Below are 15,689 nucleotides of genomic sequence, written 5' to 3' on the forward strand. Positions count from 1 at the left end.
ACAAAAACAAGGGTGTATACTGTATAGTACAAAGCTTCAAAATATCTATATTATTTTTCCAATCCATTACTACAGCTTCCTAGGCATTGCTTTTATTGAAAAATATTGTCTATACATGTATATGAATATGTGTAGATATACATATATACACGCATGTACATGAATGCATCCATGTTCATTGACCATATGCTGTCACCTTGCCTCAAGGAGCTTTGCTGATCAAAAAGTGGTAAATATACTATACTACAATTTGTTTAGAATATTACATAGTTTGGCCCAACAAATATGAAACATGAATAACCATAAACTAACATAGAAACCCAATGCTTTCTTGAAGCGGTAACCAACAGAAAAAAAAAAAATCTGTAGAAAACAAGAGCCACTCATCACTCCCAATCTGGACCTGAATGTAATCAAATATCAATTTCTTGGATATTGTCACTAAAACCCAAAAGTTATGCAATGGACTTGAACCTAGAATCATTGTTTTCCATCTATGATATGTGGATATTCACTACTTCCTTTATTTATGCAATAGGTTATTTCATATTATTCAATTGATTTGAATGCAAACGATAATCAAGAAGTTCCTTCCACGTGACTGAAAAAAAGGGTCAAAGTTGATAGTAAATTAACATAAAAAGTAAAACTCCAACAAGATGTCACAAGAGACAATATATGAAAACGGAGGATTAAATTATTAGTCATACTGTGTTATTTGCAAGGGAATACGCATCCGCTTCTGTCTGTATGCATGATCCAACAAATATATGCTCTGTGATCTGCAAAGTCAAACACAGATGAAATTAACTCTCAGTTTTAGGACTTCTAAAATTATCAATATCCCAAGTAATTTAAAAAGAACTTGTCTGCAGTATATTTGTTGTCACATGTGGATCCTAAACATACACACAAACTATAGTTGGTATATGAAGCTATATGTGGCTATGGTACACATAATTTTTCCTTTGGTGCACATACTTGTGCAGTCCTAAGACCTGGGAGTTTGTATAATATTCATCAATTTATGAAAAGAGTGTTCAACAACTATATCTTTCTGAAAAAAACATTTAATTAAAAAATAGGTGTTCTGAACTACACCATTTTCTTTCAGCAAGGCAAGTACAGACCACACTTAAATCATTTTAAATTGTTCCATGCTATCCTTCCCAGCCACTATTTTTCAATGCTGTCCTTCCCAGGCCTCTCTGGATTGCTCTTTCCCTATGATAATATAGAGAAATAGACAACTAAATTTTGAGATATAAAGACTAACAGAAATTCATAGCCTACAAACGTGTCCTCTATCTACTAGGCTAAATCAACCCTACAAGTACTGAAAGAATTGATTTATGCGGAAGTGCAAACATGAAAAGCTACTGATGGGATCAGCACTAACAATAAAACTATGTGTAGGAAAATGTGAAACACAAATAATTTTTCTTGACATGCAAAGTCCAAAGATTAAATGAAATTAAATTAATGTCCATAGTACCATACAGATCAAGTAGCTCAAATACTTCATAGAGAGCTAAAGAGTGAATGGTTTAAGATTCCTAACTCCTAATAAGGAGCTTCTAGAACATCTTTGTATTAGTTCTAACCTTTGAACTAAATTAAAACTAGGTACTTCCAATCCCCTACCTAGATACATGTGCACAGATATGGATGTAAAACTCTTGGAAAAGATACTCTTGGATAAGGGAAGTGCACTGGATCCAAGCATATCCGTGTACCATATGTAAGGCTTTATTTGGGACTTATCGTAATCGTCCAGATTCAGTACCATACTGTCTAATGCCATATCTAGTTTACAGTTTAGGAAGACACTTCAAATTTTGCATGTATACAATATTACAAATATAGACATATATGTTCACACATTTAAATCATTCAAAATGCAAACAAAATATGTATGTGTATATGTATGTATGTATGTACATATGTATATATGTATACACACACACACACACACACACTACAACCTTAAATGTATAAATCACTAAAAATGTCACAAACCCTGATTAATGTATGTACAAATATATTCTAATGCATAAATATAATTGATACAAATGTCATCTTAAACATGTACCATTAATAATTTAATATCAATCAATATACAATTAATACCATTGTCAAAAATTATGATAATTAAGCAAATGATAGTAACATGTAAATGTAATTAATAAATAATAATCAATTATTAATCAATATACATAGAATAATCAAATATTACTCATCAACACATAATTAATATTAATATTAATATGATCAATAATCAATATATATTAATGAAAAAATGTATGATATTCAGTGAATGCGAAGGGAATGGGAATTAGAGCAGGACAAGAAGGGAGTGGATAACAAAAAGAAGGGCCCACATCAGAAAATAAATATAATAAGTACAAGGAATGCTGAAAGGGAGGGATTTGTGGACAAAATAAATTTGACAAGACAGTGTCAATAACACCCACATCATTATTGCAGATTAAAATATATTGCTGATCAAATTATAATGAATAGTTAAAATGGAGCGATCTCAGAGCGAATGAAAAGAACTGAAAAAGAAGCAGTTGCATAGAAGAAGACAGCAAACAGATTAAATTGGTTTTTGGTGATCTGTAAATAAATGACATGCCTAATTTTTTAAAATACAACTGGCATAACATCACTGTTAAAAATAATAAGGGCAGACAATTGTAATAAAGATTTCCAAGAATAAGGAACAACTTTCTCTGCTTCAAAGGGTTCCATGCTTAAGGCTTCGGCACATTACAAGTTCCAACCACCATCTGATACACAAGAATAAAATGATATATTCAAAAGATCCTGAGCAAAATGTATGAATTTAAAGAGATATGAACCAATCTCATGTTACAGGAAATTTTGTGAAGAGACTTTAAAGAGAATCGAAATCTGTATATGCTGGTAGAGGTCATACAGAAACAACTCAGAATTGACAGAATTAAAAAGCTTTGCGAATAAACTAGTTTTTATAAATGGCTCGCATAAGACTGAAGAAGCAGTTCATGAACTGCGACAAGCAGACATCTAACAATCTCCCCTTGATTCTCTATTCTACCGAAAAGCATTATGCGAAAACAAAATATGTGGTGAAAGTTGATAATTAGTTCGAGTTATTGAATCTCAAGAATTCTTTCTGCAACATAAATTTTCAGAAAGCTGCTTCAGGTCTGCGCTCAAACAGGATAAAGGGTCTATTTTTTCTAAAGACCAAATATGCTCTAACCCACCAGAATGGCAATCACCACTATAATTCTAGGTAGTGTTCAAATTTGGGGTCTGTATTAAAGAGAAGGGACATGTTTCCAAACCCTAAGAAATCTGTTGTCAATCAAAATACGGGTAAAAATTCCTCCACAACATGTAATCATGGGAATGATGTAAAACGCATGGAATTTTCGCCAAATGGAGCGGACATACAAATTCTGCAACCCAAATTGCAAAGTGGATATATAATGGGTTCAATCAATAAGGGTAATTATCCATCAAGCACCCCAATCTCAAATGGAAATATCAATACATTAATCATCAGCAACTACTTGAGTGAGGATCGATGGTTTGATTGTAAAGAATAAGGTATATTTGCATTTTGGAATGGTCCTAGGGCAAAAGAATCAGAATTCATAGATTGGATGCAAGTAGCCTTCGTTAGCCAGGTAAGTATCACTACTCTTTCTGATTGCTTAGCTTATTTACACTGTAAAAATAAAGAAATCAGGAATGAGTTAATCAATGAACCGCTATGTTTTTATAAAGGATATAGCGCTAATTTATAAAATGGATACCAAATTTTCACATAGAAAGTGTTAATAAATTAGTACTTCCAACATGGGTAGCTATTAAAAAAGTTCTAACTGAACTATTCCACAATCAAATAGTAAAACGAATAGGAAATTTGATGGGAGATATCATAGGCTTTGACCCATATTATAAGGTCTCTAATGAAATCAACATTATAGTTAACACTAGGGTTGATACCCAGGTGTTGGATCACATTAAAATAATCACGAATAGATTAATATATACTTTGCAAGCCATACAATATTATGGGTATATCAAGAATATCATATTATTTGATTCAGATTCAAGCAAGGATTATGGGAATGACATTACCTGTTATGTCAATAGGAAATCAAACCTAAAAAAGGTGTACCTTATAACAACTAGTCAAAACTTTGCAAGGGGGGTGATCAACTGCAATAAATATTCAATCCTCCAATCACCAAAGACAGGCAAAACTGGATTAAGGTGGGAAAAAAATCTCTTACCAAAAGACAGGAAAAACGGAAAGCATGCCCAGAGGTAACAGATTTTGAAAGAACAAATCAGGATAGAATAGATTGCCACAAGGATGAAGAAACAAAGGATGAAAACCATAATCTCATTCCTAGTGGAATAGAGACACCCTTAAGGCAGACTAGATCAACAAGTCAAGATGAAAACACAGAGCCTAATAGACCTAAACATAAATAAGCTAGTATGATATGTATTCCAAATGTGGATGTAGAAGAAGGAGAGATCATGGAGGATGGCATATGCTTACCACATACTAGTACTATAGTAGAAGAACAGGAGAAGAACCAATTAACTATCACAACTAAGGAAGATGCAGAAATAGCAAAAGAAATATGACATCATATAGAGAACATCAAAGATAAGAGTATCAATAATAAGGTGCAGTATATTCAAATACCTAGTTAGGAACCAGGAGTGATAGTGGACGATAAAATATATCGCATATCAGATCAAAACCAATCATATGACAAGAACAGCAATAATAGAAATCATTGTGATATTACAACTGATTTGGAAGAACAAGAAAAGGATGTGGTGGTTTTAGAAAAAGAACTTCAAGAAATTCCAAAAATAGATGAAAATATAAATAGATTGGAACAATGCAAAAAATGTAAGCACTAGAATCCATACACTGAAGATATCACAGAAAACATCAGTACACAACAAACTACTAAAGAACATAATGCTAGTTCATCTTATGGTAGGATGCTCATAAGACTCGCCTAAATTTGAAGGAGCAACTGTTGATTAATGACAAGAGTATGTATAAGGAAGAAACACCTAATGTTGATAAGATAATTGAGAACTAAATAGCTAAGTCAGAAGGGAACTCAATCAAGAAAAAAAAAGATTTAAGAACAGATAATCACAATCGCAACAGCAGATCTAACAAAGAAAGACCACAGAGTCAGATTAAGGACACCTACGCTAATAATGACTTAGAACAGAATAACATTCGAGAGGTAGATTCAAATAAAAATAGATAAACAAACTCCAACAATTGCAAGGATAAAATGAATATGGATGTTTTAGCTAGGGAAAACATAGATGGAAGAGAGACTAAGAGTTGTACACCTGCAACAATAACAAAAAAAGGGAAAACAAAACTAACAAGAAAAAGAAAAAAGGAAATTTTACAATTTCTGGCAAACTCTAATAGGAGGAAGAAACCCATTTGAGGATGACAACATACTAAATGATCATCAAGAGGTGGAAGGAATTAAGGAGAGAAATCTTAATCATGTCCTAATAGAAGTAGAGACTCTCATAAGGAACTGTGGGACAATTAGTCAGGATGAAGTATCCAATGTCTGGGGTAAAGATAGAGTGGAGGAGAATGTGGCAGAAACAATCCAATATTGTGAGGAGTTTGGAGTTCAAGCAATATCAAGAAGTATACAAAGCTTTAACAATGGCAAAGGGTATGGGGACCAAATTGAGTATTTGAATTACATAGCCAAAGATGGTGTTGATAAAACTCTAGATTATGGAATAAGTAACAGAATAATGCAAGAGTTAAGAGATGATAAGGATAAAAAATAAGATGCATCTATAATAATCAGTGTGCATAATGCAAGTAGCAATCTAGATAATTTAAGCATTGCACCAAACAGGGAAGGCATAGATCATCCAAAATGTGGTAAACAAAGCAAAAAATGTGAGACAAAATCTTTAACCAAACTCAGAACAGTTATAGGTATGGCCAGTAATGACATATTAATAGAAAAACTAGATAATGAAGATGAACTAAAAAAGCTTAATAAAGAAGTTATAGAAGATGGAATGGATAATGATAGATACATTAGAGAAAAAGAACTTCTCACAAAATAGGAAAACATTCTAGCTAAAGAAATATATTGGAAACAGAAATCACGTGAAAAATGGTTAATAGATGGGGACAAAAACACAAAAACAAATCACCACACCACTCTTAACACAAGGAATATGAATAGAATTACGAAAAACAAAAGACAATGTTGGAGATGAAACAGAAAACCCAAGCTGAACAGCAGAAGTCGTCGTTAATTATTACACTAGTATCTCATAAAAATCTTAAATCATCTAAACTAGTAACTCAGAATAGGATGAAAAGTACAATTCCCAAATTATTAACAACAAAAGATAACAAATATCTAAATAAGAAACTCACCTTAGAAGAAATCAAAGAAGCCCATTTTAACCTCAATCCAAACACAATCTTCGAGTCTGAATGGCTTTCAAGCCTTTTTCTTTCAAAAATGTTGGGATATTTTAGGCTACGATCTATGGAAGGCTAGTGAATCAACTAGATCGGGATCTCTCTTAACTGAGATTAATAATACCTTTTTAGCATTAATACCGAAGAAATCAAAACATGAGGAACTAGGGGAATTTACGCCCATAGCATTATGTAACACCATCTATAAAATTCTTTCTAAAGCATTAGCAAATAGGATGAAAATAGTCTTACCTAAACTGATTTCAGAGGAACAAACTGGCTTCATTCTAAGTAAGTCAATCTTTAATGGTATAATTATTATCCAAGAACTAATACATTAAGCTCAAATCAACAAGGAACCGTGTATGCTAATGAAGTTAGACATTTATAAGGCTTGCAATAATGTAGATTGGAGATTTTTTATTCCAAACTATGGGAGAACACCTGAAGGTTTCTTTAGCATCTCTAGAGGCATTATGCAAGGAGACCCAATTTCTTCGTTCCTCTTTATCATAATGGTCGAAGCATTTGGCAGAGCCATAAAAAGGGTACAGTCGAATGGAAAAATTAGAGGAATCACATTAACAGAGGAAATCCCTATAATAACACATCAACAAGTCGGATATGACACCATCCTTCTGGGAGAAAGTAAGATGAAAGAGGCCTGTAACTTTAAACAAATAATTAAAACTTACATGTAATCATCAGGACAAAAAGTAAATTTTGATAAATCAGATATTTTCTTTCTCAATACTCCCTCTGAAATAGAAAAAAATATTTGTAATACAATAAGATGCAAAAAAGGAACTTTTCCCTGTAAATATCTTGGCATTCAATTGGGAAAAGGTACCAAAGAAGGTAGAACATGGAATCTTATATCTGAAAAATTACACAAAAAATGGAAAGTTGGAAAGGGAAATGGTTAACTAAAGCTGGAAGAACAACCATGATTAAAGCAGTTTTATCTGTCATTCCTACATACCAAATGTCATGTCTTCCACTTTCAAAGGGAGTAAAAAGAAACCTAGATAGCATGTTAAGGAAGTTCTTCTAGCAAGGCACTAAAGAGAAGAAACAAGTATTGATCAAATGGGGAAGTATATACAGACCTAAAGAATATGGAAGTCTAGGTATAAAGAACTGGAGCTGGCAAAATGAAGCTCTAGGCACAAAACTAATTTGGAGGATGTATCAAGAACATGAAAGCAAATGGGCAAAAAAATTGTTTCACAAATATTTGAATAGCTTAAATCCTTTATCTTTGTTTCGAACTAGAAACCTGCCTAAAGGATCAAGAACCTGAAATTTCATGATGCACTATCGTCCCCTTGTATCCAATTATCTTACTTGGGACATTGGCCAAGGATGAGATGCTCTATTTTGGGAAGATTCATGGGATGGGCTTCCTCCACCTGATAGCCTTAACTTACAAGCTAATATTAAATATACCCTAATTAATCTATGGGGAAACCATGTAAGCGACTACAAACAAATTATTAATGATGACCAACATGGAGGTTGGAAGTGGAAATCCATTGAAGAAACAAATCTGTCAACTCGGGAAAAAAAATTATGACCAATTTCTTGAAAATAGATAAGTTAATCACAAAGCTAGGAGGGATAACATGATTTGAGGTGCCTCAAAGAGCGAAAAATACAATTTCAAAAGAAGGTATGAAATGATAATTAACTCTCATCAATGGGAAAAGATAGAAATTCGCCTCAATCTCTATTGCAACGCAACGTGTCTTCCCAAGGCAATTATCTTTCTTTGGGCAACTTTGTAAAAGGGAATTTTAATGGTTGTTAGGTTTACTAAGATGGGCTTTGAGGGGCCTTCAAGATGTTCTTTACAGGAAAATGAATCTACGAAGGTTGAGCACTTGTTGTTCCAATGCCCCTTTGCTATTATGTCAAAAGCTTAATTGGCTAACAGCTTTTCCTATCAACTTTAGGAATTTTCTAAATAGTTGGCCCAAACATGGGAATTCTAGGTCTACAGTAATTTATGGAAAATTTCTCCATCCATACTTCTATGGAAAACATGGAAGGAGAGATAGAATAATATTTGCTAACGAAAGTCTAGATTTAACCTCATTTCTCACTAAAGTGGAAGCATGCATTATAGAGGTATAAAATAATAACTTCGGAAATTCTCATAAGGAAGATGGTTCTTTCTCTGAGTGGGATGCAGAAAAGCACAAAAACTGGTTTAAGCTTATTAACCCACCTTTGATCTACTCAAAAGAAAATAAATAAGCCAGGGTGGATTGCAAATGGGAACCCCTTCCAGTAGGTTGGGAAAAACTTAATTTTGATGGAGCCTCAAGAGGCAATCCAAGTCTTGTTGGATTAGAATGTATTATACAATTCTGACAAAGGTTCTTGGATCATTAAACGTGTCAAGCCCTTAGGGGTGCTCTCTAATAATTTAGTAGAATTAGAGGCTTTGATCGAAGGTATAAACCTTAGCTTGGAAATGGACATTAGAAAGTTAGTCGTTGAAGGGGATTCACAAATTATTCTAATGCATTAAGGAAAAGAAGTACTTGTAATTGGATATTAAATTCCAAACTTGAATACGCATTAAAGATAGTTGATAAATTTGATGAAATTAGTGTTAAACATATATATTGAGAAGGAAATAAAGGAGATACATTAGCTAACAAGGAGCAAATGGTGAGGATTCTTTCCTAAAGAATAATCAAGTCATTCAATCCTAAACTTATAACCTTAAATAATAATCAAAGATCAATAATCTTATTATAATACAGTTGTACAAATCATTGGGTAGTATTAACACATGGATTAACATACAATATTATTATTAATATTATCATTTTAAAGAAGGATAGGAACTTGAAGATATTATCCAACGCATGGATAATCCATCAATAGCTAAAATGTTGGTAAATATTAAATCAGTTCAATTCGTTATAATAATAAAGGAGTAATTGCAAATGATACCATGGTAATTAAGTAGGTTATAATGTAATTTTATAAAAAATGAGAATGTCACATATGATGGAGTAAGCTATTAAGAGGAGGAACTATTAGAAATAGGGAGTATTGAGGGAGGGGGGGTTGAATCAGTGTTTCACAAACTTTTGCCAAGTTATGGATATCTTTAGCAATCTTTAAGCATGCATATATGATCAAACTGAAAAGTAAACATAACCATAATACAATGCAACTCATAACACCATTATTTCATAACTAGGGAAACCTTGGCCAAGGGAAAACCTCAGTGGGGATGCCACCCACAAAATGATCCACTAATCAAAAGTATCTTGTGAAAGATATTGACCATGTTAGGGGTCTATTACATCTATATAGTGTATTTGTCCTTGTTAGAAGCCTCACCCTATTAGGAGTTGTTATTACAATACAAAAGCTCCAAGTTGAGCCCACTACTCAAACATGCACATGCAATAGTACACTCTTTATACAAAAAGTATAGATACAAAAACTTTTCTGACTGCGCTGATATCTTCAATATTTGATTTGTCCTTTGTAGCTTTCTTCACCAAAACTGATCATATATCCGTACAATATTGTACTATCATCAGGTTCGCATCAATACTGATTATACAAAGTACGCATTCAAACATTATAACATATGCCACACTTATTACAATCAAAAAGTGTCTTCCTTTATACCAAATTGATTAACCAGACAGACTTCAAAACCTTCCATGTTTCCCAAAACTTAAAATAACTTTTTGCTAAGTAAGAGTTAACATCTAGGATGTCGTCCCTACTTTGTTAAGGCACCCTTAATCAAAATGCTTTTACTCTCTCATATGCTCTGTTCAGCGTATTATGACCTGTACACTGTCCATAACTCTGTCTGTACATCAAATATTCTTGAACACTCTTAACCACATGCTCATTACATCATGTACTTCCTTCCCTCAACTATGCATAGCCTAAATTGCTTCCAGTAAACTAAGCTAAAGCAAAATGTATAATGGTTCCTTGATTTCCTAAATAATACTTAGACAATTTTTCTAAGTCCAAGTATCCAAAATTTAGTATTATGTTTTGCCTTCTTCATAGTAGGCATATGTTGCCATAAATGACAACCCTATATCATTCTTATATATCCTCCTAGCCAAATTGCCAACAATCTCCCCCTTTGGCATTGATGGCAACATGTGGGAAAATTGGCTAAGTTATAAAAATTCTTCAAGATTGTGGCCTTGTAAAAAAAATTCAGAAACTATAGATTATCTTCAACATATATACCATCTTGAAGTCATATTGTACTCTTCCTGTAGTCCCCCTTTACTATACTTTATCCTACTTATAACTCCTTACAATAAAGTATACTTAACAATCTACAGTTTTCCACAATACTCTCCCACTTTGACATCAATGGCAAAGTTGAGTCAAAATTTATATAAACATCAAAAATTTGTTACCTTCCTTCCTTCAAGCTTCTTGCATGTTAATGAGTGTCATGCACTCTCCGAAGTTCTGCTTCAAGCTAGTGAATTGTTTCTCCCAAGTGTCCTTGACTGCTTCTGATATGTTGATCAATGCGCACAAGCCATAGGATGCTAACTCTACTGGATTAAGATCAGAATAAACAAATCTAGCAAAGGATTCTTTTGTATCTGTGCATTCCTTAAGTTGCCTCTGCACATGATCAATTTTGAATGTTAGGTGTTCCCTTAACAATGAAAACTTCTTTATGGTCCTCTCCTTTTGCAACTCAAGTAGCCTTAGTTCATCATGAGCATTGCGGATCCTTTCTCCAAATCTGTGATTTGTGCATTTGCATTTATCAATTCATCCACAATGCTCTTCAGTTTTGTCTCCTTTTCCTTAATATCTTTCTCAATGCCTTTGGTGTACTCAAATGATAAAGCACATTTACCATATAAATCTTTTCCTTCTTGCAAGCATCTTCTTAAATCCTTGATACAAGTATCAAGTACTGATAAGTCACTAGTGATATTGTTGTAGACAGTGCTAAATAAGTTAGCATCATGAATAGTTTGAACCTTCATTATTGCAACTTCCACTAGTGTAGAGAACTTGTCAAATTCTTCTATTGTCTTTTCTGCTCTCTTCTCTACATCGTGTTCACTTATCTAGACTTGAATTGTATTTTGCATCCTCTCTGTCATTTTCTCAATTGTGCATAGTGCGCTCTTGCTCATCTTCCTAAATTCTTCTATTATTTTTCCAAGTATAAATTATATTAAGTGAAGATAATTTAGAATATCCATGTTACCATCAAACATTTTGGTAACATCTTGTGGCAAATCTATAATTAGTGCTTCAAGGGGTGATCTTGAAGTACTAGCTTGTGTAGTATTTTCTGCCTTAGCAAGTGTTTACACAACTACTATCTGTCTTTCCTCAACTGTGGGTGCTTGAACTTCGGGTGCCTATGATGACTACGTGTCCATCTGATCTCTGTTTTTGCTCTTCATCTTTCTTCTTTTCTTATACTTTATTCTCTTTTCTTTCAGTCTTCTTCAAAGAAATGGTACTGGATGTGGATTTCTCCACTATGTTTGACCAATTTGTTGTATAGTCCAACTATGCACTCACAGGGGTAGGTGTCAAGGATAACTCTATAGGTGTATCTTGTCTGCACAAATTGTAGATTAACATTTTCTCTTCTTATCCTCTTCTTCTTCTGAACTAGAATAATCATCAATGTTGACTGTCACCAAATTGCCAACTTCATAATATTTTTGTCCTGCAAAGGGGTCCTCTGTAGTACTAGCAAAGGGATCTTCACTAGTGTCTATAGTAATTGTTGCTCCCCCTATCATCACGGTGTCATCTTGCACATCAAGTGCATCCTCATCTGGGGGCTCATCTTCTGCTGCTGCTGCTGCTGCTGGAGTAGATGTTGATTCTGTCTTTACCTTTACTATTGCCTCCTCTATTTCCTTGATTAGTTCATCATACAAGCCTCCCATTACCTGGACTGCTCTAGTTTTCTTTCTCAATAGGGGCTCCAACTTCTTAATATCTTCAATTTGATTATCACTGTCCAAAGTACATAATTTCTAAAATGTATTTTCTCTTATTTTCTTCTCTTGCTCATTAGCTCTCTTCCTTATTTTCAACCTTTCATATAATTCATCAGGTATGTTTCCATGAATATGTATGAAATGTTGCTTGAAATCAATCATATACCTTGTAACTGCATTCTCCAATTCTCTCTTCTGTAATGGGTCATACAGATCATAATACTTTTTTAGCTGTATTAGATTTCCATATTTGATTCATTCTACCAATTTCTAGTTTCCAAATCTTCCTTTTCCTTCACCGCTCTCTACTTGTTGTGGTTGTGGTTGTGTCTGTGGCAGAGTTTGTTGTGGGGTAATCTGCCCTCTCATTCTCTTTGGTGGAGTCTCTTCCTCTTCCTGTTCTGTAGACTTCCTCCCAACATATGTCATTAACACCTTTGGCTTCTTTTTAGGTCCTAACCCACTAGTCATTTCCTTGATCCTTTTAGATCTCTTTGGAGTTACTTCTTCCTTTTCCTCTTCCTCATTTTCCTATTAGACAAGTGGTAGTATCACTGATGGTGAGGTCCTTATAGACCTTCTTGAAATTGCACGAGTGCTGATCTCATTGATTACTGTCACATCTTCCTCTTCCTCAGCTGATTGAGCTTCTACAACATATGGTTTTTAATTGATAGATGTTGCAGGGTAGGTGTTGCTGGTGGTGGACTACTAGGTGCAACTGACAGTGGTTAAACTAGCAAGATGTCATTCTAACCAGCTGCCTTCATTTGAACTGCTGTTTTCTTAGCCTCACCATATTCTTCCTTAGTCATCCCAGTGTCCTTCAGCATTTTCTTCATAACACTCAAGTTTCTTCTTAGTTGCTTTAGATATTTGCATTTGTTGAGCTTCATCTAATCTCTCCTTAGATGTACCCCATATCTCACTGCTATCATCCATATCATATTTTAGTAGTTCTTTTGCATAACCCTCAATTTCATCTTCAATCACTTCATAACCTAAGGGATCCATAAACATCACTCTTGAGTGAACTGCTTCCATACATGTTTTGTCAGTTTCCATCAAAAATCATATTGTTTCCTTATACTTTTCTATAACTCTTCTAGGTATCCTTACTCTTTTTCATGTCAGATTGCAATGGTCTTATCAAATTGTTTATATTACCAGTTCTGTAGTCTTCAAAAGTTTTCCTATAATACTAGCTTATCAATTCCATTGAGCACTTATCTAACTTCCATTCTGGCTATGGCATGTTTGGGAATTTCTTCATGACATGAAAGAATAGGTATGTAATTAGAGACCCAAATCGGAAGGTTGTATACTTGATCTTCTTGATTCTTTCCAAGTTGTTAAAAAGTTGTTGCTTCAAAAACTCACAAAGGCTAACTTCCACTTTATTAATTCACATCTTATAAGTTGCATTTATGAAGCCTATAGAGACATCATCTTCTCTAGAGCTGGAACTCATCTTGTAAGCTAAGATTTTATTGATAAATCTGACATCAACTATGTTCAATTAGGCGCAACATCATGCCTCTACCATTCCACTTTGTCTTACTATTTGCTAGCACTAATTTCTTCACATTCTTCTCATTGATAGGTATTTTACCCTTGTTGCTTAGGCATGTCACCTCATGAATTAGGTCACTTATTATCTCAACTACTTGGTCTCCTAACCAAAATTTGTTATCATGGGTTCTGATTAGAATTATTCTTGCCCACTCTTCATTGTCAAATTCATGGCGAAACAGAAATTCCCCAATTGACCTAAATGGTGGAATTCATTCTTAAAGCTCATGTCTTGTTTGTAAACACTGTCAAATTCCTTGGAAATATCTAAATCTCCTAGGGTTTCAAATTTTCAATGGATATATGATTGCACATCTTCTAAAACTACCACTATGTCTAGAATTTGCGAGAATGCCATAGCAAGGTCATCTCCCAAATGTGCAATTGAACTTCTTTTGAACTTATACCTCGGTTTCTCCATAATATCATGCAATAAAGATGCATTCATTTTAAAAATTCCAAATGACTTCACAGTTTAGCCTTAACGATGCAAATAAATACCTTAAAATTGCAGAATTAGGGCTTTCGGGTAAACCAAGTTGAATTCATGTTAATGTTTGGTAGCTTCAGTCGGATAAACTCATGAGACTAAACTAAAGTTACATATATAATATATATTAAATGTGTGATATTTGTATGTATTCAAATATACACGTGTATAGTTAAATAACAAACTATTATATAAATTAAATGTTAAATATTAGACATGTCCCTTAATGGGACATGTCTACTTATATTTCATCCAATATAAGAGAGATGGCTGCCATTTGGAAAGTACATACCAAAAACATTATGGCAATGCTATTACATGTACAACAGTCCTTATAAAAACATGGTATTAGAGCCAAATTGGGAATGTAAGGAAATGAAGAATAACAGTGATTGAAAGTAAAAATGGAAGGATATGTTTGAAGATTCGACGTCAGGTTGTTTGTTATGTACATCTAGATAAATTGTAATACATGGAATCGTAGGATTCAAGGATCTTGACAGTCCAACAATATTGAAAAGAGGTTGAGATTATAGGCGTGTGCAGAAGTAATAAAAGGAAAAGAGCGGACTAAGCTTTGGAGTCCACATCTTTGTCAATAAAGTCCAATCGCACCATATGGAGGAGAACATACAATCAGACCCCGTCAACGATAATGATAGGCCATGACAAACACAAAGATAGTTCCCATTTAATTTTGACTATGAATCAGGCTCCATGTTTAGTGATTTAATTGAAGGAACGAGTTTCAATTTGTATCAGTTTTGTTGTGTAAGTTGAATTGAATTCAACGTGGGATCTCAGCGATTGGGAGCCAATCCTGATTCAAAGACAAGGATCAGCATTATCAAAGGGAGCTCAAGGTCAATACTATTGCCGACACAAGAATATAAATAAACAAAATGTAGGTTCCTCACTCTATGAATATGGTGGTTGGTGAATGAATCTAACATGGAATAGGAATCGATTCCATGTTAGATTACTCTGTGGGCTACTATAATGAAAAAAACCTATTCATGCTATGGTAACATTTGTGGATTGTTAAAGAATAATTTGTTAGGTTTGAATGGAATTGACTTTGAGATAGAGTCGGGTAAATGAAATGAAATTTTTA

The 15,689-nt window shown here is 33.8% G+C and overlaps 1 protein-coding gene across 1 annotated transcript in view; it reads right to left on the minus strand.

Annotated features, from left to right (window-relative positions):
• Positions 1-15,689, minus strand: part of LOC149569100 (phosphoglucan phosphatase LSF1, chloroplastic) — a 254,862-nt gene that overhangs the window by 207,298 nt on the left and 31,875 nt on the right. Inside the window, exon 4 of the mRNA XM_089821883.1 lies at positions 711-782. Coding sequence (XP_089678009.1) covers positions 711-782 — 72 coding nt within the window. The remainder of the gene's footprint in view (positions 1-710; positions 783-15,689) is intronic.

The sequence above is a fragment of the Cupressus sempervirens genome, chromosome 3, assembly GCF_028749045.1.
Source record: "Cupressus sempervirens isolate cs-2001-9-10 chromosome 3, ASM2874904v1, whole genome shotgun sequence".
Classification (NCBI taxonomy): Eukaryota; Viridiplantae; Streptophyta; class Pinopsida; order Cupressales; family Cupressaceae; genus Cupressus; species Cupressus sempervirens.